This window comes from Gigantopelta aegis, unplaced genomic scaffold (assembly GCF_016097555.1).
Source record: "Gigantopelta aegis isolate Gae_Host unplaced genomic scaffold, Gae_host_genome ctg4125_pilon_pilon:::debris, whole genome shotgun sequence".
Classification (NCBI taxonomy): Eukaryota; Metazoa; Mollusca; class Gastropoda; order Neomphalida; family Peltospiridae; genus Gigantopelta; species Gigantopelta aegis.
Window position 1 is genome coordinate 7,404 of NW_024533695.1, and position 27,372 is coordinate 34,775.

General features: G+C 35.4%; 1 protein-coding gene across 1 annotated transcript; it reads left to right on the forward strand.

Annotated features, from left to right (window-relative positions):
- Positions 1-328: 328 nt before the first annotated feature.
- Positions 329-27,124, forward strand: LOC121392591 (synaptogenesis protein syg-2-like; the record flags this gene model as incomplete). Its single annotated transcript, XM_041523737.1, has 6 exons — positions 329-640; positions 13,959-14,246; positions 15,780-16,061; positions 22,236-22,502; positions 24,977-25,273; positions 26,477-27,124. Coding segments are annotated over 6 exons (2,094 nt in total), but the record flags the coding sequence as incomplete, so codon positions are not given.
- Between the last annotated feature and the right edge of the window lie 248 nt (positions 27,125-27,372).

Below are 27,372 nucleotides of genomic sequence, written 5' to 3' on the forward strand. Positions count from 1 at the left end.
TTTCGACCAACCACTCCGTAAGTTCCAGCTTTAATATAGCTGAAAATATTAGATTAAGTTTTTCATTATATTCCAACAGGTACAAACTTTTGTTATCTTCACTATGTATTTGGCAGTTTTGAATGTGACCTATTTATATTAACAAAATTTAAATTAACGTCTATTACTGGACATCTATGGATTTTAAAAACTATATGGGAAAAGGTTTTTAAAATTACTATTATAAATTATAATTATAATTGTAATTATAATAATAATAATAAAAGTAATTATTATTATAATTTTTAATATTTTTATTATTATTGTTGTTATTATTATTGTGTTTTAGATGGCCCGTCACAGAATGGTGTGATTGTTGAGTTTTCAAATAGCCAGGCTGCTGTTGAAGGTCGATCTCTGACTTTGAAATGCAGCACTAACTCTGATGTCAAGCCCAACGTGGATTTCACCTGGAAGTTTTCAGATGGAACAGAGGTGATCGGTTCAAGGGGAGATAAGCAAGGTTCATCTGGAAGCACGTGGTCGCAGACACTGACCTTGACACCAAGTAAAGCTGACAACAGACAGATAGTGAAGTGCACTGTGAAGAACACAGCGACACAGGCTGAGTCTACTGGACAGAAAAACCTGGAAGTAAAATGTAAAAAATATATTACTTGTTCTTAATTTACTAGCATTTATTTATTTATTTATTTATTTATTTATTATTTATTTATTTTCTGCTTTTTCACTAAGTTCAACTCTTTTTTTAGAATTAAAACAAAATAAAATAAAATAAGGATAGATATTTGTGATTCCAAGGGTTAGTATTAGAACAATTCAAATGTTAGCCTTTGAATGTCTTAGCATTTTTGGGTTACTAAATGATCAGTTTCAAAGATGATAATGGATTCATTGTTTTAGTCTTATTCAACTTACTGTGCTAGCACAACCAATATGCTGTACACAATGGAGGACTTTGAATCGAGACACGGTTGATGGTCTACCCATGTGCAGATGTACCAATATACATCCGTCAAGGGAAAAGAAAAAGAAAAAAAGAAATGTTTTATTTAACGACACACTCAACACATTTTATTTACGGTTATATGGCATCGGACATATGGTTAAGGACCACACAGATATTGAGAAAGGAAACCCGCTGTCACCACTTCATGGGCTACTCTTTTCGGTTAGTAGCAAGGGATCTTTTTATATGCACTATCCCACAGACAGGGTAGTACATACCACAGCCTTTGATATACCAGTCGTGGTGCACTGGCTGGAACGAGAAATAGCCCAATGGGCCCACCAATGGGGATCGATCCCAGACCGACAGCGCATCGAGTGAGTGCTATACAACTGGGCTATGTCCTGCCTGCAAGTGAAAATAATTCTGCATTGGAGGTTGTATAGTATATCGGTTGTGCTAGCACTAGGTAAATATGACTAATAATCGAAATTATAATAAAAAAAATTAATTACCTTGCTGAGGATTGCTGATCAGTGACAATTAATGGGAACTCAGATACATTTCGACTTTGCTAAATAGTCATTAATCGTTTTCAACACTTGAAAAAACAATTGGTGAAAATAACAAAAGAAATTAAAAAGAGGTTGAAAAGAAGTTGAAACATAACTGATCTCATTGTACATCACATTTGCAATCTGCCAGTCAGGCATTGTCGCAGTATGGGTTTTGGCACGGATAAGCAACGATCTCATGTAGTGTTAACATAACGATGTTTTTCTGGTTATTACTGACAGACATAATCTAATGTATATATACATGTTTATCATTAAAATATAAACATTAAATTCAACGTATAGTGAGATTTTAAATTTTAGTTTTAGTTTACTTATATATACTGTAATATTCTAACCTTTTTGATACGGTATGTATTTTGAAGCGGAACATCCAGATAACTTCTGAATGACTAATGTTAAAAAAAACCCCAAAACTTCAAACAACTGGAAACATTAAAATAAATGTTAACCCTATCGACACATGTAAACCATATAGCCCAGTGGAAACATAGTCACTATTTGTACATTGATAGGGTGGGGTAAATTTGACAGCCCTTCGAGGTTTTTTGTTTGTTTGTTGATTATTACTATTATTCAAAGCAATGTCCACTACACATTTCATGTTGAATAGATATTATTATAAGATGTAATATGCACTTGAATGTCGTTTAATCCTGACCCAATATAATCATATGCAGTGCATGTAAAATAAGGACAGGGAACTAATTCGGATGGACGGGATTTAGCTCAGTCGGTTGAGTGCTCACCTGCTGTGCTTGTGTTTTTCCTCGTTCCAACCAGTGCACCACAACTGGTCAAAGTCCGTGGTGTGTATTTTCCTGTCTGTGGGAAAGTGCATATAAAAGATCCCTTGCTGCATTAGGAAAAATGTAGCGGGTTTCCTCTATAATGACTACGTGTCAGAATTACCAAATGTTTGATTTCCAATAACCGATGATTAATTAATCAATGTGATCCAGTGGTGTCGTTAAACAAAAAAGAAACAAAAATGAACTCAATTGGACTTCCATATATATATATATATATATAGAAATAGATTGGGTGATCTAATTGCCTTGTGTTTATTTCATTAACAGCAGACAAGAAACTTTTGTGAAAATTTGGAGATAGAGGGATGTATAAATATATGTTAAAAAGTGCCTTACGGAAAATAGTACTTTTTGTTACATGATATGTCTAATTGTTTATACTTACCAAAAACTGGCAAATTGTAAACACTGCTTTCTTATCAATAAAAAAATACTTCCGTCAACAAAAACTTATGCATTTGACGTCATAGCTTTTCTTTGATGACGCACAATTGTTATTTAAAGATGGCGTGTCAAAATGCATACCCCTCCATAATACATACCGAGACGATAATGGACGTATTTCACCAGACCCAAAAAAAATTAAATAAATAAATAATAAATCAAACTACTGTTAGTATTTTTCAATAGCCATATCAGTGTTCTATGTGGATTGTAGCTATTTTTCTCACCATGTGTGGTTTCAGAATTTATAAACAATAGTTTTAGTTCAGACTTGGGCGTTGATTAATTGAAGAAACACTGCTAACATGAATTTTGTTTCATTTGTACTTATTTTCGTGCTTATATCCAATTAAGGTTCAAGCTTGTTGTCCTGGGCACACACCTCAGCTATCTGGGCTGTCTGTACAGGACAGAGGGTTAGTGGTAAGTGGTTAGATGTTAGTGAGAGAGAAGTCGTGGTAGAGGTATTACACCTATATCCATTGAGTTGTTAAACTCACTCTGGGTGGGAGCTGGTATCGGGCTGCGAATCCAGTACCTACCAGTCCAGTCCTTGGCTTTTGAAAAACCATGGCAACAGGGCATACAATTTGAATTAACAATTTTGTCGTTTGTCGGTTATGCAAAACCAATATCAATATAAACGATAGATCGTTCGTGCAAAAGCTGTAATTGTTCGTCAGAAAATCTTTTTAAAAACTTTGGAAGAAAATTATAGACGGGCATCATGAAAATCTCTCTAACCGCTATGTCAAGCCAATCAGAATAAGACTATACCTACTGTTAGTGTCGGACAAAATAGCCACTATGTCAAGCCAATCAGAATAAGACTATACCTACTGTTAGTGTCGGACAAAATAGCCACTATGTCAAGCCAATCAGAATAAGACTATACCTACTGTTAGTGGCGGACAAAATAGCCACTATGTCAAGCCAATCAGAATAAGACTATACCTACTGTTAGTGGCGGACAAAATAGCCACTATGTCAAGCCAATCAGAATAAGACTATACCTACTGTTAGTGGCGGACAAAATAACTGCTAATATTGACTTTGTGACTGTCAAAACATGCCAATACATAGCCTCATCTGGCTCAAGGAAGGGTACCTGTGCAGCTACTGTTAGGTTGATTTAGTAACCAATTTTACCTGTAAGTCCTTGTGGTCTCGTTACTATGAATAGCATTTTACATAATTTCTAATTTCCAACGAATCGAAACTAATGTTAATCATTTTTTGTTAAATTATATTGAGGTTTTAAAATGTTTGACAAATAGGTTATCATCTACAGATCAATATTATACTTGTTTAAGCCTAAATTGAAATTGGTTAAATATTTTTTTTTAAAGATAAAAAAAGGAAAAAAAAAGAAGAAACAAACAAACCCAATTTTTATTTTCTCCTGGTAGCTTTTAAATCCTAGCAAACAAAAAGTATATTTTTGTATTTATGATAGGAGAAGAGCTACGAAAATTGCTCATCATAGATTCTCGTTTGAATATCGTTGCCCATTAACCTTTTCATTTGTATCAAAACTACTGAAGAAAATCGTTCGTCTAAACACGAACGACATATTGGTTGTCTGAACAATTCTAATTTTATGCCCTGTCGCACTCCTCAAAACGCTTAGGCGAGTGAAAACCAAGCATTATTACTTTATAAATTTCAAAGTTCTTAGTTATGTCAATTTTTGTGTTGATAATGTTTTGTTAAAGTTTACTGATCGCAAAACTGTCACTACGTCTTCTAGAGTGTTAGTTTTAGTCACAGAATCTCACTTTCACTATTTTGGGGAAATCATTGACGAATTTATGAGATATTCACTCCAAAGACATATACAGAACGCTATATTGATGGATTTTATGGATTGATGATACAGGTATAAATCAACAACAAATATTACAAATCACAAACGGACAGTTTTTCGTACTTTTCGTCCACGACATGATGAGTCATCATGTACTAGCCCCCACAGATAGTCACCCATCATATTGCAATCCCATTTCCCTTGATATGTTCTTTCCATAATTGATATATCGTGGTAAAATCTTTCGCTGTGTTCTTCATTGATGTCACCCATATTTTCACTGAAGAAATTTAGGTGAGAATGGAGAAAGTGCTATTTCAAAGACATCCGGCTTCCAAGCTTTTCATAAGTATTTATCAACTTTTCTATTAACTGTTCGTAATTTCCACTTTTTTTTTATTCCCAAGGAAATTTCCAACCACTTCTCTAAACGACCTCCAAACTTTTCTTTCCTTTGATGTAATTTTTTCTTCAAATTCTTGTGACTGAAGCATCTTGCGAACATCTGGTCCAGTGAAAATACCACCTTCGATTTTTACTTTTGACAGATGTGGAAACATGTTGGAAATGCATTTGAAAACTTTGCCTTCTTTGTTCAGTGCTTTCACAAACTGTTTGACAAGACCAAGTTTGATATGCAGTGGCGGCATAAGGACTTTCTCTGATTCTACCAAGGGCTGGTACTTCACATTCTTTGTGCCTGGAATAAAGTTTTCTCTTTGAGTCCAGTGTCTTTTGCGGTAGTGTTGAGAGGTAGCATGACTGTCCTATATACAGGCAAAGAAAGCAAAAATGTTTTGTGTAGCTGCCTTCTTCAGTTTCACTATTTTGTACAATGAACATAATTAGGATAGATGGGATGGGGAAACCCACTGGTTCTGTTGAGGTGGTTCAATTAGAACTACAACCCAAGAATCTCAGGTGTGTACTACCGACTGGGTTAGTTCCCTGATATTATAATAATTATTATTATTATACAGTATTTGTTAAATAACTCATTAGTTCAATTGATAGTTTCAGTTGGGGCTGTGACATTCACGTGGCATTTTCAATTTAACCATTACACAAGCAGTGTCCCTCTCAACATTTTGTAACATAATTTGACTTATAGTCTGGTCGTTGAAGGGTTTTACCTGGAAAAAAACCGGTAAAGAAATTATTTTGATATCATGCGAAGCCTATTTTCTAGTACAACAACATATCCAAAATCTGGTTTGTGGAATTGTTTTTAGAAGTGATTGAATTTTTTTTTTGCCATGTATAATACTATCCCAGTGCTATTGTGTATACGGACGTTGTTCAGTCTTAGGAGCCTATTACCTTCAAAATTAATAAAACATCATTTTTATGCTTCCCTACCTATTTTCAGTGGTGGATACATGGTTTATGGAAGGGGTGACCGGGTATGAAATGGAACCCCGGAACATGTGTTAACTGGAATACTGGTACAAAATATGAGCAAGAGACAGTGTTGTTAAAGTTCAATTCATTATCAGTGGGGTGGACAGGCATGACCTGGCCGCAGGGGAGGATCCAGGAAATAGTTGGGGAATATAGGGCACATATGGACCAACATGTAAAAGTGTAAACCAGATGATTATTATTTTTGTTAAACCTGAAGAATGTGACACATGCATATATTTAGGGGAATCTTTGATAGGAGAATGTTGACATGTGCGGGATTTGGGCAGTAAGAAATTAATTTTGTCTTTTATATGAGATGAGGAGACTTCTTTAACGCCACCAAACTTAACTACATTACATTAACGTACACACCCATTAAGAAATTGAGATCCGTGCCTGGCTGGTGTGCTTTGGAATACTATAGGTGTTCGTTTTTAAGTTGTACCCCCAAATCTATATATGTTGAAGTCTTAGTATTCTTCAACTGAATTTACAGCCAATATTGTACATTTGATGTGTCCAGACATGCCAATATTTGACACAATACATATCCTTTGACAGATTCGGATTCATATCCCTCGTGTTGTCTACATGCAGAAACCATCGACTCAAAATAATTTATTAAGTAAACAATCTATCAAGAGATCCATGTACCACTTTAGTCACAAATGGTATAATCGTGAACTGTTACATAATTGTGCAATAAGAGCATACACTATTTCCATCACTCCAGCAAACTCTCTGCTGCTGCATACAATTCTCTCGTAATTGGCATTTTTGACACCATTGCTTATGGTCCAAGCCATTGTTTGTGTGTTGATCCAGGTAGGTGAACCAGTAAATGTTTTGTAAGTGGAAGATTCTGGGGCTGAAACGATTCATTGCTTGTTGTGACTGTCTCCATGGATTTAGCATACATGTATATACTGTTCAAGATATCATCTGTCAAATATATAATAATCTGATACCACATTTCCATTCATGTTCTCAATATCTACACGTTTTCCTAATTCTACTTGGGACCTCGTGATCTTTTGTTGATGTACTTCCTCATACCCATTATAAACGACTCAACTATGTCGACTGTATGTTTTAGTTCTAAACCTTTTTGACAGCCAGTTTGCTAATTTAGGACTATATTTATTTAAATAGATGTTAAGGTCTAACATCCCATGAGTATCACCGTAGCTGAATAGACTCTTGAAAGAAGATTTTTGTTCTTTCTTTCTGAACACGTCGGCAAATGCATGAATACTATTGTTTTAGCGTGTTCGTACTGTGTCGCCAACGCAATGAACTTAAACCTTGCCATATTTTAGCTCAATCAAGAGTACTGTATAGCCTATATTTTGTTTATTAATACTATATCAGAACCTTGTTTTATCCATCAAATGTGCTGTGTTCCCACTATGAACAAATAGTAATATTATAATAGGACTACTATAAGTTTACAAATTATACAAATTATGTTATTTTGTTGGTTTGATATGTGCATTTCAATCTGTTGATATATAATAATTAGTTTTAAGGGACTGGGTTTTGTAGTCAATGGATTTAGATGCATGCACTATATACCTTGTTAATACAAATTAAGGCAAGCTAGTGGACGCTTGGACCCCTAGCTAAATCCACGTCTGTCGATAAATTTAAGTGCTGTTTCAAACATTGTTTCAGTTTGTCAATTGGGAGAAAAAAATAGAAGGTCGATATCTAATTAAAATAATCAGAAATGCATTCAATATACAGATATTCATATTCTAAGCTTGAAAATTAAAGTATTTTGTTGTTTAATTATTAAAAAAGCTAAATATTTGTGGGAATACAAACTGAGGATACTATTTTTAAAACGCTGTCTTTAAACGGTATAATACATGAACATTTATGATTAATTTGCAGCTTTATAAACTATATTTATTACGGTTTTGATGTACCTTGACATTTTATGACATGCTGATGTTCTATGACGTACTTACAAATCGCTGCACAGTGGTTTAATGGGTTTTTATGTGGGGTTTTTTAACTATACCACATTGATTACTTAATCATCAGCTACTGGATATCAAACATATAATTCTGACACATAGTCATAAGAGGAGACCCACTACATTTTTTCTAATGTAGCAACGGATCTTTTATATATGCACTTTCCCACAGACAGGATAGCACATACCATGACCTTTAACCACTTGTGGTGCACTGATTATGTGAGATACAAAGCTACTGCAAAGACGTCATCAAGTATGTCTATGTTTTGTCACGCATGTTGATATTAGGAAGAATATAAGTGATGAAGTCGCGCCCAGTAACATTCGTAAGTGGATCCCAAGTAAACGAGAGGAATATATCAATAATATCGATAATAACTTAGTTCAAACAATCCTCTTAGTACTGGACGATGAATCTGTTGATATACAAGCACGTGTTAACCAAGCAGCCGACACGCTGAAAAATCTATTTTTAGACTCGGCAGTCTCAACATTTGGTCAGGTGCGTGCTCGCGCTAACAACCGTGATAAAAAGTCCACTGCTAATAAGCGACCCTGGTTTGGGGTAAGATGTCAATATTTGCGAAGGCAGTATCATGAATCAAAAACATTATACTCAAAAGACAAAACAATAGAAAATAAAAAGAGGTTAATTAATGCCAGTAAGTCCTATAAGAAATGTATTTCTAACGCATACTCACAACATAGATTTAAAACTGAAAGGAAAATGAGAACATTACGACTAGACGATTCCAAGGGATTCTATAAAATATTAAAGGGACCACGCAAATAGGACATAAACGTTCCCCCAGTAAATGAATTCTTCAATTTCTTCAGTAATTTAAACAAGGGCGAACCGAATGAGGATAATACACCCGAATTTAATATGGACGAAGCATTAAATGAAGTAAACAATGACAGTATTATTAATGGACAATTCAGCGAAGATGAAATTTTAAAAGGCATAAAACAACTTAAAAATGATAAAGCTGCTGGTATTGACAAAGTCGTTAACGAGTACATTAAATCAACCGCAACAATTCTCTTGCCAGTTTACGTTAAACTTTTTAATATACTCATCGAGCACGGTGTTTTGCCGGAGGAATGGCTCAATGGTATCATCATACCAGTTTTTAAAAATAAAGGAAACCGCCTATCGCCTGAAAACTACCGACCGATCACATTGCTTTGCTGTTGTTCTAAGTTATTTACATCTATACTCAATAACCGTTTAAATATATTTATTGAAGAAAATAATATCATGAGTGAAGTCCAGGCTGCTTTTCGTAAAGGCTACTCCACAACAGACCACATATTCACCTTACATAATTTGATAGATATCTTGAAAAAAAGAAAAAAGAAGTTGTACTGCGCGTTTGTTGATTTTCAGAAAGCTTTCGACATGGTTTCACGAACTAATCTATGGCAAAAGTTATTATATAATAATATAAACGGCAAATTCTTTAGAATCATACACCAGATGTACCAAGGCCTTAAATCACTTATATATGTAAACAACCAACACTCCGGGCTATTTCCATGCAACAACGGTATCCGGCAAGGCGAAAATTTATCACCTTTTTTATTTTCTTTATATTTAAATGATTTAGAAGACTACTTATTCAATCATGGATGTGAAGGGCTTTCCCCTATCCCAGATAATCCCGAAAACCCAATTGACGTTGGTCTTCAACTTATCTGTCTGCTATATGCTGATGATACAGCCCTCTTAGCAACAACTGCATCTGACCTACAGCATACGTTAAACACCTTTTATGAATATTGCAAGACATGGAAACTTAAAATTAATATCACTAAAACGAAGGTAATTATTTTTAACGGTACAGCTAAAGACTACAGACATATTTTCAAGATAGGAAACACTGCTTTAGAAAACATTAAAGAGTATAAATATCTAGGAATTACATTTACTAATAAAAATAACTTCCGAATTAAAAGATGAGACTTAAACAACAAGCTACCAAAGCAATGTATTTTGTACTTGCAAAAGCCAAAGAACATTTTCTGTCAGTCGACTGTAAACTTAAAATGTTCGACTCGATGATCCTTCCAGTTTTACTACATGGGTGCGAAATTTGGGGACATGAGAAAACTGATATCTTAAACGCTGTCCAAATACATTTTTTCAGACATATTTTACCAGTAAAAAAATTGACACCACTATTTATGTTATATGGAGAGCTGGGGAGAATGCCTATCGAGCTAACTATATACAGACGAATGGTCTGTTATTGGGCACGAATTGTATCAGGGAAACAATCTAAACTATCTTTCTTATTATATAGAGCAATGTTATTAGACCATCTTAGCAATAATACCAATTATAACTGGATCACTACAGTAAAAAATATCCTGAATAATTTAGGAATGAGCGATGTCTGGCTTTCCCAATCGTTTGTATCAGTTAAGGTCCTCTCTCAACAAATAAAAAATAGACAATATGACCAATATTTACAAACATGGAGTAACGAAATAGAACTCTCATCGAAAGGCACTACATACAGATATTACAAAGAACACCTCAGTCTAGAAAAATATTTTACTATTATCCCTGAAAAGATGTGGACAATTATTTTGAAATTCAGATTATCTAATCACTATTTGCCTATTGAAACTGGATGCTGGAATAACATACCTAAGAAAGACAGGCTATGTAACCTATGTGATGAAATAGACATTGGTGACGAATACCATTATATTTTCGTCTGTAAATATTTTCATGATTCCAGGGTCCAGTTTCTACATCCATATTATTATACACGACCAAATACTTTCAAATTCAAACAACTCATGAACAGTAAACGAATCAGTGTATTAAAGAATTTATCAAAATTAATAAATGTTATTACTAATATCTTTAAACGCTCAAAATGCACCCAAACTAACAGTATTTAAGGATTGTACTGTTTATATTGGAAAATAACTTATTTACTGCATATATTGTCAACCACCATCTTGTCATGTGTATATTATGAAGTGAATGTGTATAATTTATATTGTAAATCCCAAATTCTTCATGTATATATATATATATATATATATATGTTCCTTTATATTATGTAGCCCTCCTATGCCGTTGCTGAACGGCCAGAGTGTAAATAAATTCTGTTCTTTTCTGTCATTCTTTTTTGGCTGGGTGTGGACAGGGTTTAGCTCAGTCGGTTGATTGCATTGCATTGCATGACCGAACACCTAGGTGGATCCATTCAACTGATTAGGTTTTTTCCTCGTTCTAACCAGTGCACCACAACTGGTCAAATGCCATGGTATTTGTTTTCCTGTCTGTGAGAGTATGTATATAAAAGATCCCTTGCTACTAATGGAAAAATGTAGCTTATGATCTTGAGCTTATTATTTCAAGCTATCGTTGTATTATGTCAAGCGCTCAACAATGTATGTCGTCTTCCTTTGCAATCTTTTTTTGGCTGTGCAGTACTGATGCAGAAGTCAGAAGTCAAGAGCTCAAGATAATAAGTCAACCGCTGGAGATAAAAAAATCTAGCACATGAGATAATAAGTCAAGAGTTTAAAGGGACATTCCTGAGTTTGCTGCATTGTGAGATATTTCAGACTAATAAAATATTTCTATGATTAAACTTACATATTAAATATATTTTCTTGTTTAGAATATCAGTGTCTGTACATTCAATGTATTTCTGGTCGTCTTAATATTTGTAAGAAGCCCAAACTGGATTTTGTCTTCAAATAATTTCGTACGTACGAAAAAACTATATTTTAGAAAATAAAATGAAATTTAACCTAGTACAAATATTAGAATGATCAGAAACACGTTTAATATACAGCCATTAATATATTATGCAGAAAAATTTATTTAATATGTAATTACAATCATTACAAAGTCTCTGTTAGTCGATAACATCTAAAAGTGCAGCAAACTCAGGAATGTCCCTTTAATATAATAAGTTGAGCACTCGAAATAATAAGTTGCTTTAGATAATAAGTCTAGTGATCAAGTTAATAAGTTGAGCAGTTGAGATAACAAGTCCAGCACTTGAGATAATCAGTAATGTGTACAAGATAACAAGTCGAGCACTTGAGATAATCAGTAATGCGTGCAAGATAACAAGTCAAGCACTTGAGATAATCAGTAATGCGTACAAGATAACAAGTCGAGAGCTCGAGATAATAAGTTGAGAGTGCATTCAGCATGCACAGAAAAAAGGCACTTTTCCGCGCGCAGATCACCTTAATGGATAGTGGGCCTTATATGTTGAGATCTCGACGTATTATATTGATGCTGTCGAATGTTATACTTATTTCTTGTCACCTTCAGTGGCATATAGTCATGATAACAGGTCCAGAGCTTGATCATATAAGTTGAAATCTTAAGATGATATGCTGACATTTCAAAATAACAATCTAAGCACTCAACAAAACAATTCCTGATTTCTTTAAAAGTAAGAAAAAAATGTGTGTATCCTATGTATACAACCATATTTTTTTATTTTATGGGTGTTTTTATAGATTGTATGAAAAGAAAGTTTAAGGCCTTAAATTAGTACATTTTAAATTACTGCTGTTTAACATGTATAATAGTTACAATTTTAACACTGTATAGCCGAACATTGATCCATTTCTATGGCAACAGGATTAAATAATAATTGTAACCATTTTGCATTAAGTTTATATATGCAGTCCTCAGCTGTTACAGCCATGGTTCATATAACCAAACTGCAATTCAGTTAAATTTTCACTTAAGCAATAGACAAACTTGTTGGCCTATTTCAACATTAATTAAAATGGGGGGTGTGGGAAGGTAGAGTAATAAACTCTGGATTGTGTACTAGAATAAATAAGATTTTATGGCTATACTATCAAGGTTTTTTTTCATCTTGAAACTAAAGTTCAACATTAAAATTTTATATTGAAATTAGTTTCCAGCATACTTCATAATTCCAAATCTTTTCAAAATCTTTTCAAATCACTAGCATGATTCTGTTAATCCACAGGTAATAGTTATTAACCAGTGGAGCTAATTTTAGTCAGATTGAAATATAATCTGACCCCGATAGCTCTGATTGGTCAATATGCCACAGAGTACTGCACATCAAATCATGTCCATGTCACATGGTCTGTGACTTTGTAACAAAAATTAAATAGTCGGCTATGATCATTGATTATAATGTTACTATATTTTATACATATATAAATAAGAGATGTATATTCATTAACCTCTGGATGAAATACAAATATTTAAATGAAGTTTTATTTGAATTTTTTTAAAAGATAAAAAAAAGAAAAATAATAATATATAAAAAGGACTGTTTTTGTTTTGTAAATGAGACCAATATAAGCCTATTCCTAAATACCTATTATAATTTCTTTTCCTTCTTTTTATTATTCCATCTACTTTTAAATTGTCTTTGTTTAAATTTCATTTCTTTTAGAAAGTAGAAAGTTACACACTTGCCATTTCCGGGACCTTACGTAAGCTTTGAAGGCTAACAGTTATGAACTAATCGAGACAATTTTACCGACTTCGCTGATTTCTGTGAAGAGTTTGTTTGTGTAGGCTACAGAAGCCACTATTTAATTCAATTCCGTTTTTTCATAACTATATAAACAGTATAAAGGAGTTCTCCTTATCAGATGTTGTGATCTATTACCTTACAAAAGTGGACTGTTTCAAATTAATCATAAATTAAATTGGCAAAGGAGTTTTAATTGGATTGTTACGTCTTCAATTTTGCTGTTCAAGCCCTGATTCAGTTTATATTACGTTATTCGGCAGTACATGAACACTTTCCTGTCACCAAATATCCACTGGGTTGGAGACTAAAGTCTTGTTAGTTATAACGCTAGCAAAAATCTCTCAGAATCCTCCTTGACTTCCGAGAATTTGTTGAGTGGACAGGACCGGCCAATGGTACTAGTATCAACGAAACACTTTAGTAAATGTTTCACATTAAATTTCCTCAAGATGACAATGATTGTTTTCAGATCCACCAAGTGACGCTCCAGTTATTTCAGGACCAGTATTCCCTGTGTTTGAGGGTGACGTCATAACACTGCACTGTTCTACAACAGGTGGAAACCCGAAACCAACTCTGACTTGGTCCTGTCCTGGAGGGTCTACTTCGTGTTCTAACACTGACAGTGGAGAAACCAGAACCTGTACAATATCATTTACAGCCAACAGAACTCAGAATAACGTAGACTGTGTGTGTACTCCATCATGGCAGTATGGTGGATACACTGAGAGTAAATCCAGGAAGATGATTATTCACTGTAAGTAGATCTGATGTTTTAGTTGGTAGAGTGCTTGTTTGAGGAGGGATAGGTCCAGTCCCAGCCAATGCCCCACAGCATCTAATGACATGGTAGAGTGCTCGTTTGAGGAGGGATAGGTCCTGTCCCAGCCAATGCCCCACAGCGTCAAATGACATGATAGAGTGCTCGTTTGAGGAGGGATAGGTCCTGTCTCAATCAATGCCCCACAGCATCAAATGACATGGTAGAGTGCTCGTTTGAGGAGGGATAGGTCCTGTCCCAGCCAATGCCCCACAGCATCTAATGACATGGTAGAGTGCTCGTTTGAGGAGGGATAGGTCCTGTTCCAGCCAATGCCCCACATCATCAAATGACATGGTAGAGTGCTCGTTTGAGGAGGGATAGGTCCAGTCCCAGCCAATGCCCCACAGCATCAAATGACATGGTCATGTATGAAGTGTTCTAGCTAGGATTTTAACAGGGCAGGGCGCTAATGTAATTGTAGGACATGTTTAACACGAAAATAATATTTTTAATAACAAGTGCTGGATATTATCAAATTTTTTACATTCATAAAACATCAAACATTATTTTCTTTTATTCCTGCTTCTTTTTCAGTTACTAGCCTTTTTTCAGGAGTGGGGTTGCGGGTAGGAGGCAACATAATTATTATTCTCAAATTTGGATTTTTTATGAAAAAGTACAATCATGGTCATATTGTACCAATGCACTAAATATATACACAATTACGCCATTATTAATAATTACAAAATTGTTAGCCATTATTAATAATTAAGAAAAATTCCATTATATTATTTTTGTCTATTGTGTATAGTATTTATATCATTTAATACCATCCACAAATGTTTTAAGGTGCTATGTTATCTTGATGTCTACTTTCAACTGGGTATTTGGTTAATTAGTTAAGTGATGTGTGGTCTGTGTGTGACAGTAAGGATTACTCTTCAATCAAGCTTTGCAAGAATGGCTGCCTGCTCATCTGCAGTCATAACGACTAACAAAAAAAAAAGAGAATAAATATGCCACACCTGTGACCAAACCATGTATTGACATAGTTGGGAAATTCAGATCTGTAACAACACTGCATGTACACACTTTGAACGGAAAGCAATATTTTGGTTTCATTATTTTTGTATAGAATAGGGCTGCGATATCAAGGGCAGCTAGAGCGGCAACAAACAGGGCAGGGCGGCACAAAACGGGGACAGGGCGCAGTGCCCTTCTATTTATTGCTGGCTATAGAACACTGCTGTATGGATGTTTGTCACAATGCATGTAAAAAGAATTAAAGATTAATTAATGATTAAAATTAAAATAGCTCCATTTCTCACAAATATAAGAAATTAATTCAATTAAAATTAAATAGAATTTTTGATTATTATTATTATATTTATTTTTTAACATGAATTGAGATGAACATCTTATGGATGCAGCTATCAGTGATATTGAATAAGTTGATGGTAGGCGAAAAATTCAATTCTGACAAATCCTTGCTTTACATTTTGATCCCGAAATTGTTTCTAAATTCAGATGCTCCTGATACACCGAGTTTGTCTTCAGTTCCATCACAGCCATGGCTTGAACACAGATCAGCTTCACTGCATTGTTCTTTAACTGATCAAGGAAACCCAGTGGCTACGTTTTACTGGATTAGGAATAACAATGGTGTAGAACACAGCGGATTCAACTACATGTTGACACCATCAAAGGAAGACAACGGAGACCAGTACAAGTGTACAGCTGGGAATCTCTTCACAGACAGACACGGACAATCCAGACCTGAGTCTAACACAGTGCAGCTTAATGTGTACTGTAAGTAACACTAGTTTAGTTTGTAGTATATTAGTATGTACTGTATGTGTAATGATTGGGTGTTCACTTTTATTTAAAGTCACTTTTAAAGTTTTCTAAAATAAGCCTTTCATATGTGACATGGAGATCACCATAAGAAGTCACACAAATGGTTTCAGTTGATTTCAGTGTTATAGTCCTGTGCGAGAAGGTTCTTACCTCCCTTGATTTTAGTTGACTAAATTACGTCCCTTGCCTACACTGCACTTGCGGAGAGTAAATCTGTTCAATAGCTGAGCCATGACTGCTGAGAACGGTAGTTGGTCAGGTTATTCATTACTAGACACTCTAAACCATCACTGCTGGGAACGGTAGGTGGTCAAGTTATTTGTGACTAGACACTCTAAACCGTGACTGCTGAGAATGGTATAGGTGGTCAGGTTATTCATGGCTAGACACTCTAAACCATGACTGCTGAGAGCGGTAGTTGGTCAGGTTATTCATGACTAGACACTCTAAACCATCACTGCTGAGAACGGTAGCTGGTCACATTATTCATGACTAGACACTCTAAACCATAACTGCTGAGAACGGTAGCTGGTCAGGTTATTCATTACTAGACACTCTAAACCATGACTGCTGAGAACGGTAGCTGGTCAGGTTATTCGTGACTAGACACTCTAAACCGTGACTGCTGAGAACGGTAGGTGGTCAGGTTATTCGTGACTAGACACTCTAAACCGTGACTGCTGAGAACGGTAGTTGGTCAGGTTATTCATGGCTAGACACTCTAAACCGTGACTGCTGAGAACGGTAGCTGGTCAGGTTATTCATGACTAGACACTCTAAACCTTCATGACTAGACACTCTAAACCATGACTGCTGAGAACGGTAGCTGGTCAGGTTATTCGTGGCTAGACACACTAAACCGTGACTGCTGAGAACAGTAGCTGGTCAGGTTATTCATGACTAGACACTCTAAACCGCGACTGCTGAGAACGGTAGCTGGTCAGGTTATTCATGACTAGACACTCTAAACCGTGACTGCTGAGAACAGTAGCTGGTCAAGTTATTAATGGCTAGACACTCTAAACCGTGATTGCTGAGAACGGTAGCTGGTCAGGTTATTCGTGGCTAGACACTCTAAACCGTGACTGCTGAGAACGGTAGCTGGTCAGGTTATTCGTGGCTAGACACTCAAAACCGTGACTGCTGAGAACGGTAGCTGGTCAGGTTATTCGTGGCTAGACACTAAACCGTGACTGTTGAGAACGGTAGTTGGTCAGGTTATTCATGGCTAGACACTATAGGCAAAAAGTGGAAAATGTTGTGTTTAATTATGGGCATTTGTGGCCAGCTGTATTTATGTCCATTATTCCCGATAACACTGGTTTTCTGACCAGAACTTTTTAAACAAACTATGATTCATATCCCAATATTTGGTGATTTTCGTTATTGGTGAAACGATCAAATTTATTATCAAATTAGCTGTTACAATCAGCTATCGATCCCTGAAAATGACAGCGACATGCCACCATCTTGTCAAGATATTTGTTTGCTGTATTATACATCCGTTTCATGTAAGTGTCATGTGCAAAACTGTGTGTGTGTGTGTGTGTGTGTGTGTGTGTGTATATATATATATATAAAAAGAGACACACACACACTTACGTTTAATGCTGCCACTCCTCTCTACGCAAATATACTTCATTATGACATTCATGTTTTATTGTGATGTTCAAGCAGAGACCGTACATACAACAGTCACTACCCAGGACGTTCAAGTTGACTTACTGCATGGCATTGTGTGACCGGATTAAATACTAACATATCACAAATATAGCACATAGTTTGTAGATCCTCCATTTGTTGGAGGACAATATGGGGGGCGGGGAAACAGTTATAGATTTCAATTTGAAATTTTTTTTGACACTGTTACAAAATAATGGGGTGAGGGGAGGGGATGCGCAGAAAAGGCCCAGGCCGGACAAATATAGTGCACAAAAATAAGTTAAAACATATTGTGTAACATATTACAGTCAAATTTATTATGCTATACAGTATATTTTGTACAGTACAGATGCTATTGTGCTGAATAATATGCAAATAACTGATTTATGCTATAAGCCGATATGCAATGAAGTGGATTCGACTGTATGAAAATTTCTTTTTTGGACTTTTTTTCTGCTTTCTGCAATACCTCAAGATATTGAGCTAAACATATTTGTGTATAGCTTTATCTTTTGAAAATGCATTTTTCCTGCATTCTACAAATTCTGATAAATGCAACATGTTTAATGCATTTGTCACGATGTATAGCATTTGTATGCCAGTGTATATGCTAAATATATAAACACCACAGCCATGTGCCAAATTGTTGGCTAAATTCAAATAATTACTTACAATGAACAAGTCTGTGATCCAACAAACAACTATAATCATGATTGCCTCTCTACCGAATACTGTACTTGAACTTGAAATTTGTTTTACATGCCTATATCCACTAGGGTTCAGGCATGTCCCCCTTGGGTCCTACCTCTGGCATGGCCAGCAGTTTGACCCAAGGGAGAACGAATACTGTTCAACATTTCATAATATTTGTGTTACCTACCTTCAAAACAAAATATCCGATTATATAAGGCTAATTACAATGACTATAGTGGGTTGCATGTGTCAGTCTTATTTTTGGATACTGGCACTTAAAGAAGCACACAATAGCAGTGAGGTGAGAACAGATGGTTAATTGCTCAATATGTTAATTCATTTCAACTTATTTTCATGCTTATATCCAAGCACGCTGTCCTGGGCTCTCCCCTCAGCTATCTGGGATGTCTGTCCAGGACAGTGGGTTACCTGTTGGTTGGTTAGTGAGAGAGAAGAGGGTGTAGTGGCCTTACAATTACTCATTAAGTCGTTAAAACTTGCTCTGGGTGGGAGCCGGTACCAGTGGCTTAACCATGACACCATCGAGGCCGGTCTCAATACATGAATCCCTTAATTGATGCCAATCGACTATGTAAATACACGCGGACGTTATCTGACTGATCTTATCAGTATAGTTGTTTTTGATGCATTGCCGTTAATGCTACTGATTGATAAGATACAACTGACCACGGTGGTGCAGTGGTTAAGCAATCGGACTATAGGCTGGTAAGTACAGGGTTTACAGCCCGGTACCAGCTCCAACCCAGACAGAGTTCTTAAGGGCTCAATGCGTAGGTGTAAGGTCACTATACACTCTATTCTCTCTCACTAGCCACTAACCATCTAACAACTAACCCACTGTCCTGGACAGACAGCCTAGATAACTGAGGTGTGTGATCAGGACAGCGTACTTGAACCTTAATTGGATATAAAAATAAGTTGAAATGAAATAATGAAATGATAAGATACAAATAACATACCAAACAAATTATTATCAGTTTGCTGTATGTGTACTAATTTACACTGAACTTTTTTGACCAAAAAATTTGTTTGTTTTAATAGTTATACATAGTTCATTCTATACATTAAAATTTATTAATGTTAATACTTTATGGGGGGAGGGGGGGAGGGGAATCAGGACTTTACAGTCAGTTCATTCTAACTGGTAGTTTGTTGTAAGCATGTTCGTTCTAAAAGTGCTTTATATACTGTACTACTTATTTGAATACCTAGTATATATTTGTTGCACGAGGCTTATCCAAATAAGCGGATTAGATTGTATTCATCTGTGTTTGCAGTGACAGAAGCTTTAGATGCGTGTAGTATACATGTAGATACATTGACAGGTGCCTCTCGGATTTATATTTATTTTCAAAATATATACAGGGCTCAAAATAGGAAGTGTGCCAAATAAAATATGTCCATCCAAAAACAAAATTAAGGGAGCGTTTGGGATAGTGTGTCGAAAATTAGGATCTCTAAGATATATTTTAGAGTGTATTTTAGTCCTATATATTGTAAGTCATTGAGTGTTTGCCTTACCTTGTCAACAAGTCGGTCGGAGTTTGCAGTTTTTCTCAGTTTAAACAATAAAGTAGAAAATAGATTTTTAAAAAAAATCTCCTCACTTCCCTTTGAAATATAATCACAACTGCTGGAAGTCTGATTTCAGATATATGCTAACAAAATAGTTATAGAGCAATTCCAGCAATAAATGTAAAAGTTTGTTTGTTTTGTTTAACGGAACCACTTTTGATCTATTAATCATCAGCTATTGGATGTCAAACATTTGGTAATTTTGACAAATATTTAGAAAGGAAACCCGCTACATTTATCCATTTGTAGCAAGGGATCTTTCATATGCACCATTCCACAGACAGAATAGCATATACCGCGGCCTTTGATATACAAGTCGTGGTTCACTGGCTGGGACAATAAATAGCCTGATGGGCCCACCGACGGGAATCAATCCCAAACCAGCCATGCGTCAAGCAAGCGCTTTACCACAGGGCTACGTCTCTCCCTGCAATAAATTTAAATGCCAAGTCATTTTGGCTTTCTTCCCAGCCAAATCGATACATGTACATCTGCAGGTTTTGGTGTGGGGTTTTTTGTACTTTTATTTTGGATTTGATGTGTGCAACATGACTCACTTTATATCAGAGGATAAATAATCGTATGAACACACCTTGAACAATTTGGTGAACATTTTAAATTTTTTAAGCGATCACATTGCTTGATCTTTTAGAGCTATTAACTGAATGTACAAAAGCTGTACTTAACTTTTAGCTATATGTGTGCTGTGATCCAAGATTTTTTCCCACCAAATAGTGGATAGATCTAGTTTTATTTCATGGCAATTAGAATTTGAAAAGTCATTAACAAAAAAACTCAAGGGGGGTGATCTAGATCTGTTGGTAGAGAACTTGCCTGAGGTGCTTGCATCATAGGATCCAATCAGTGGATTCATTTTCTGGTTGAGATTTTCCCCTGTCACAACCAGTGCACCACGGCTGGTATGTGCTGTCCTGTCTGGGGAAAGTTCATATAAAAGATCCCCCTGCTGATAATAGAAAGGCTTCCTCTAATATCATTTACCAAATGTTTGACATCCAATTGTCGATGATTAATAAATCAATGTGCTCTAGTAATATTGTTAAACAAAACAAACTTTAATGTTACAACAATAACCAAATAACATGTTTTAGCTGTAATTTTAGCATGAAAGTTAAAATATTACTAAAACTATTTATGCTGAAAATTAAAATATGACCAGGGTCATGCATAACAGTGTATCTTGGTTTGTAGCAGATTTTGTTGGGTACCCAGCCATGTTGGCATAAAGGACAATGAAAAGGCAGATATTGCTGCTAAATCTGCTTTGAATTTGCCCCACATCGAAGTTGGTGTCCCCTACAGTGGTTTTAAATATCATTGACCAATATATCTTTTCGACTTGGCAAGATGATTGGGTGTGGTTTTGAACAAGCTTCAATTCTGTCAAGACTGTCCTAGGAGTGGCAATCCTCCTACAGGCAGTGCAGGAAGGATTTAGTCTTGTGTCGTGCCCGCATTGGCCATACATGTACATATTTGATGCATTCATTTATTTTAAAGAATTAAGGACCCTCCTCCTCAGTGTGAACATTGTCAGTGTACACTAACTGTGTGCACCATTTTGGTGGAATGTAATCATCTGAAGCCGACAAAAAATTATATTTTTGGCAACAGAAATGGTTTGGAATCTTTTAAATTCCAGCCTAAACTAATTTTAGAATTTTTAAAACACTTAGATTTCTATACCAAATTTTAAATAATACTTCCCTTGATATTTGTAGTGTATTGTACTTTTCTCACAGCCCTTTACACTGTGTTTTTACATAATTTTATAAATAATATTTCCATATACTTACCTTTTTATAACGCCCAATAGCCAATGTGTATATTTGTGCTGGGGTGTTGTTAAACATTCATTTATTCATTCATTCATTCATTCATTCATTTATTCATATATTCATTCATTTCATTCATTTCATTCATTTCATTCATTTGATTCATGCATTCAGTCATTCATTAATTCATTTCATTCATTCATTCATTCATTCATTTTATTCATGCATTCATTCATTCATTCATTCATTCATTCATTCATTCATTGTAGCACAACAGTACATTGTATGACATCTGACCAGTAATACTGTGGTGCACAGAGATATCATTAAAGTTCTACCCACTCTTCTGGACAACTCCTTTTGACACTTTGTATTTTAGATTCCCCCCGAATTCAAATAACATTATCAACACACGACTCCCGTAAGGAAGGTGATGATCTGACCTTGACCTGTACTGCAGACAGCAATCCCAGTCCGTCCAGTCTGACCTGGATGTTTGGAGGACAGACCGTGGGGCATGATGGGAGCTTGAGATTAACAAATCTAAGTAGAGAAGAGCATGGTCAGTACACCTGTGAAGCAAGAGTCTCTGCTGGTCGCTATGGAAACCTGGTGAACTCGAGTGACGTTCAAGTTGTCGTCAACTGTAAGTAGCAGTGAATTCCATACTACCTTATTGAATGTATGCTTTATTCAGTAATAGATGATTTGTTTCAAGCACATTATGGGAATTCCATGTTCATCATGTAGAGGGGGTGATTTTCCATTTCAGATTTTGACTCATTGCATTTCCCAATTTGGAAAATTCTGTTTTTTACATTTTTTCTAATGTTACCAATAAATATCAAGTAATAATTAGATTTTTTGCTAGAAATAGTGTGAAATTCTTCCACATGAATTTATTATAATGAATATGCCCTAAGTTTTATATTTGTAATTACATTGTTAGATACATGCATTACATGATTCAATTATAGAGTTGAGTTGGGTAATTCATTACAGGTTTGGATGGAAGTTCATGTACAACACACTACAGACAAATGGTATGCCAGAACAATACTAATACTGAGTGATCTCCCTTTTGTGAAGTGTAAAATGTTGAATATTTGAGTATGCTCCGTTTCAAAATTGTTATTCTGGGTAATGAAAACACAAAGTCGTAGAATGTATAACATGTTTTATTTGGCTGTATGGAGTTAGCCGACCGTACGGAATTACCCGGCTCGACTCTGTATGTTTATTAAAGAGATTAAAACAAAACAAAACAAAACAAAAACAAAGAAAAAACATCAAATTGGACAAAAATCAACTGTTGTGTAATGGACACTAAAATCAAATGTGTAGCCTATATCTTTATGTGAAGTTATAATAATTTCACTACATTTAGTCATATTTATGAAGAAAGGATAGCATTTATGAAGTCTGTTTTTCGTAAATGCAGGAGTTTAAGCATTATAAATACATGTAGTTAACTATGTGTAAGTCTAAAGCAGACTTTGTAAATGCAGGAGTTTAAGCATTATAAATACATGTAGTTAACTATGTGTAAGTCTAAAGCAGACTTTGTAAATGCAGGAGTTTAAGCATTATAAATACATGTAGTTAACTATGTGTAAGTCTAAAGCAGACTTTGTAAATGCAGGAGTTTAAGCATTATAAATACATGTAGTTAACTAGGTGTAAGACTAAAACAGACTTTGTAAATGCAGCCCCATATATTCAAGACTGGTCCCTGCTCACATATTATGTTCCATATCTACAGCAAGCAAGCATAATGAAACACTGTGCACCTAAAGTAAAAACAAGTGGAGAATAATATTTATTTTAGGGGTATATTTTGATGATTAAATACTGATGCAACAGCGATGTTATGTTTGAAGTTTTTAAAGTGTTGCTTTGTATATTGCTCTCTGTTTAAAAGCCACATTTTGTGTTTTTGACATGCACTTCTTAATTATAATGACCAGTATTTTTTTTTTTTATGTAATATCAAAACATTGAAGATTCATGTTGTCATTAATTTATAACACATCAATTTGAGAAACCATTCATCAACACTTTGAGAATACTTTTAAGATCATCAGCCATAAATGGAATCATGGGTCTGTCTGTCTGAAAGCCTCTGTTTGAAAAGAAGTTCATAAAGGCCATGACTGAAACTTACAAATTCTCTCACCATGATGACTGGAATTCCCCAAAATTAGAGGGTACTGATTATGGCATGATGTCTATGAAAAAATCACATTTTCTAGAGTACCTTCAAATACTGTGACAAATGAGTAGTGGATCCCAATTTGTTTTGTGCATGTTGAGGACATATTAGGGCTTCTAAAACGCGTAATGTAGTAGAGTTGTGTTGTGTGTGTGTGTGTGTGTGTGTGTGTGTGTGTGTGTGACCTTATGTAGTCACATGACATAATATTGAAAATAAAACAAAATGATCAGAAAACCTACTGCTAAAAATCCCAGGATATCTGTACACTGAAATCCTGCCAGGAATTCCAGATCCCGGCTCCGATTTAATTTTCCTGTGAATCCCAGCAGGATCCTGGTGTGTTTTTCACTTGAAGAATTTTATTTCAGATATGTTGGTTTCATATACATGTATGCATGCAGTTGCAGAGATTAGAAAAATAAGTCTTTTTGTTTCATGTATTTATGTGGATGTTTGTGTGTGTGTATGAAAGAGAGAGAGAGAGACAGAGAGAGAGAGAGAGAGAGAGAGAGACACACACACACACAGACAGAGACAGAGAGAGACACAGAGAGACAGAGCAAAAGACAGAGAGAGATACAGAGACAGACAGAGACACACAGACAGAGAGACCGAGAGAGACAGACAGACAGAGAGAGAGAGACACACACACACACAGAGAGAGAGAGACACACAGACAGAGAGACACACACACACACACACACACACACACAGACAGAGAGACAGAGAGATATGGATGTTCGTGTGTGTATATGAGAGGGACACGGAGGAAGGGAGGGAGAGAGATATCTGCCCCACCTCTGGAACAATGCATGAAACAATAAAACAGCTTGGTGATTTGTGTCGGTCCTTTCATCTTTATTTCAGAATCAGACTTCATCATTTATTTCACCTGTGTTTTGCAGATGCTCCTAGTGTCACTTTCCTTTCTTTAAATTCAACTGAAAGTAATTTATCAAGTATCATCTGCTCTTCTGATGGTCGCCCTGGCAACATGAACTTCAAACCTTTCAGTCATTACTGGAATAGTGTGAATATCAGGAATGTGACCGGCAGATCTGTTGGAAATAACCAATACATATTGACATTTAATCGTGCTACGTATGAAGACAGCGGGACGTACTACTGTACTGTTGATAATGGAATTCCAGACAGGTCCGGAACTAAACAACAGAGAGCAACCAGTGAAGTTTTCATTTCAGGTATTGTGTAAACAAACATTCTAATCTTGTATTTTTAGTCCCATACCGTTCCAACCGGAGGGAGACAATAGGTTTCGTCTCTGTTTTTCTGTCTGTCTATTCGTCTTGTCTATATGTAGTTCACCAGACTTTTTTTCGCAATGTCTCAAGATATGGAGTTCAAACTTTGTATATAGTTTTTATGGCGATTTACTCACTTTTCACTGAACTTAATTTTATGTTTAATTTGAACATTTTGTGTATAGATGACTTTCATGGCGATTTACTCATTTATTAAATGTTAGACTTCAATAGCCGCTGATATATATATATCAATGTGTTGGAGCAAATATTTTGCAAAATATTTATCTTTTGGTGAGTAGATTATTTTGTCAGCACCAAGCTGTCATTATAACTTTATTTTGCTCCATCATTCAGACGACATATATCATGGTCATGTAAAAAATATGGAAGATAAAACTGTCATGGAAAAGTAATGGAATTTTGTTGTGCAAAAAAAAGAAGAGGAAAAGTCATGGAATTTCAAAATAGGCAGGTATATATACAGGTACTCTTCTGAGCTAGATCGTGCTCCACACACACAGTTTGCTGTAAAGTGCACACCCTGATAGTTTAACATCAGTGGTTCATTGATATTTTGTTTTGAATCAAGTGAATGTGGTATCAGTTATATATATCTAGTTGTTAAACGAGTAGTATAGATTGCTATCTGTAAAGTATATGATGTCATGAGGTGACATGTCATCCTCAGACCTGTTTATTTCTACGATTTCATTTGGGGGGTGGGACAAACTATCTACCAATTCCAACAAAAAAACCATAAGAAATTTGCGGGAATTAATAATGTGTAAACTGGTCCTTTGTTTCCATTACCCACCCCATTTGCAGAATGCGTAACATAAAACACGAAAATAAGTTAAAATGAAATGAAATGTTTGACAGTTGGAAGCTGCATGCATGATCACTGTAAGTGCACAAAGTAGTATAATTCACTTAAGGTGATCTTAGCGTTAAGATCGCTTTGTAAAACAGGACTATTAATTTAGCATTTTTGTCTGTTAAATAGTCTTGTTTGCTGCAGGGTGTTTTTTTATAAACTATTACATGTTGTTCTGGATTACCAAAAAATAATTAGGTTATGTAAATGTTACAAATATTTAAAAGTTTAATTATTCATGGTTTAAATTTTTTATTTATTTTAAGGAACACCTAAGATTACCAAGGAGACTAAGGTAGATGATATTTTGGGAGTTGAAGTTAATAAATCGGCTATTTTACAGAAAACTGTGTTTTCCAAACCAAACTATACTGATATCTACTGGACGAAATCAGGTAACAACGCAAATTATAATTTGACCACCATCAAGGCAGAAACTATTACTTTGGACATACACAAGAAAACAGTAGAAGACTCAGGCTACAGAATCTCTCTCAATATCAGCAGGTTCAGACAGGAAGACATAGGAACCTACACACTGACTGTCTGTAATGGTGTTGGATGTTCTCAGTTTTCTGTAAACCTGACAGCAGCAGGTCCTCCTTTTCCTCCAAAAGAGTTCAAACAAGAAGGAGAATCAACGTCTGATACAGTGAGGTTGTCATGGTTACCCAACTACCCAGGCGGAAATTTCAAACAAAGATTTAAACTGGAGTACAAACTGCAGAGTGAGTCTGAATGGAAGACTGGATGGACAAGTGAACAGTTTACAGATTTACCGCAAAACAAGAAAGTATTTTCAAACATCACAAACCTCAAGGCTAACCAGGTTTATGATCTCAGACTGTCAGCTGAGAACAAGCGACCAAAAGGCAATGTCAGTGAGTTTGTCACACTGAAAGTGACGACAAAAGGTATAATTATTGGGGTGTGTGTGTAAACATTTTCAGTGGTTTTCTATATATCATTAAATTAAATCTCGTAGACAACAGTTGTAGTGTTGCTAAAGCTACTACATGCAACATTTCAATAAAATCAGATATAAATACCTCAGTCCCTTGCCTATTGAGAAATAATGTGTCACAGTGACACAGATTCCACATATGAGACTGTAACGATGTCACCAATATCGATTTCGCTGAGAGCCCATAGGGCAAAATAG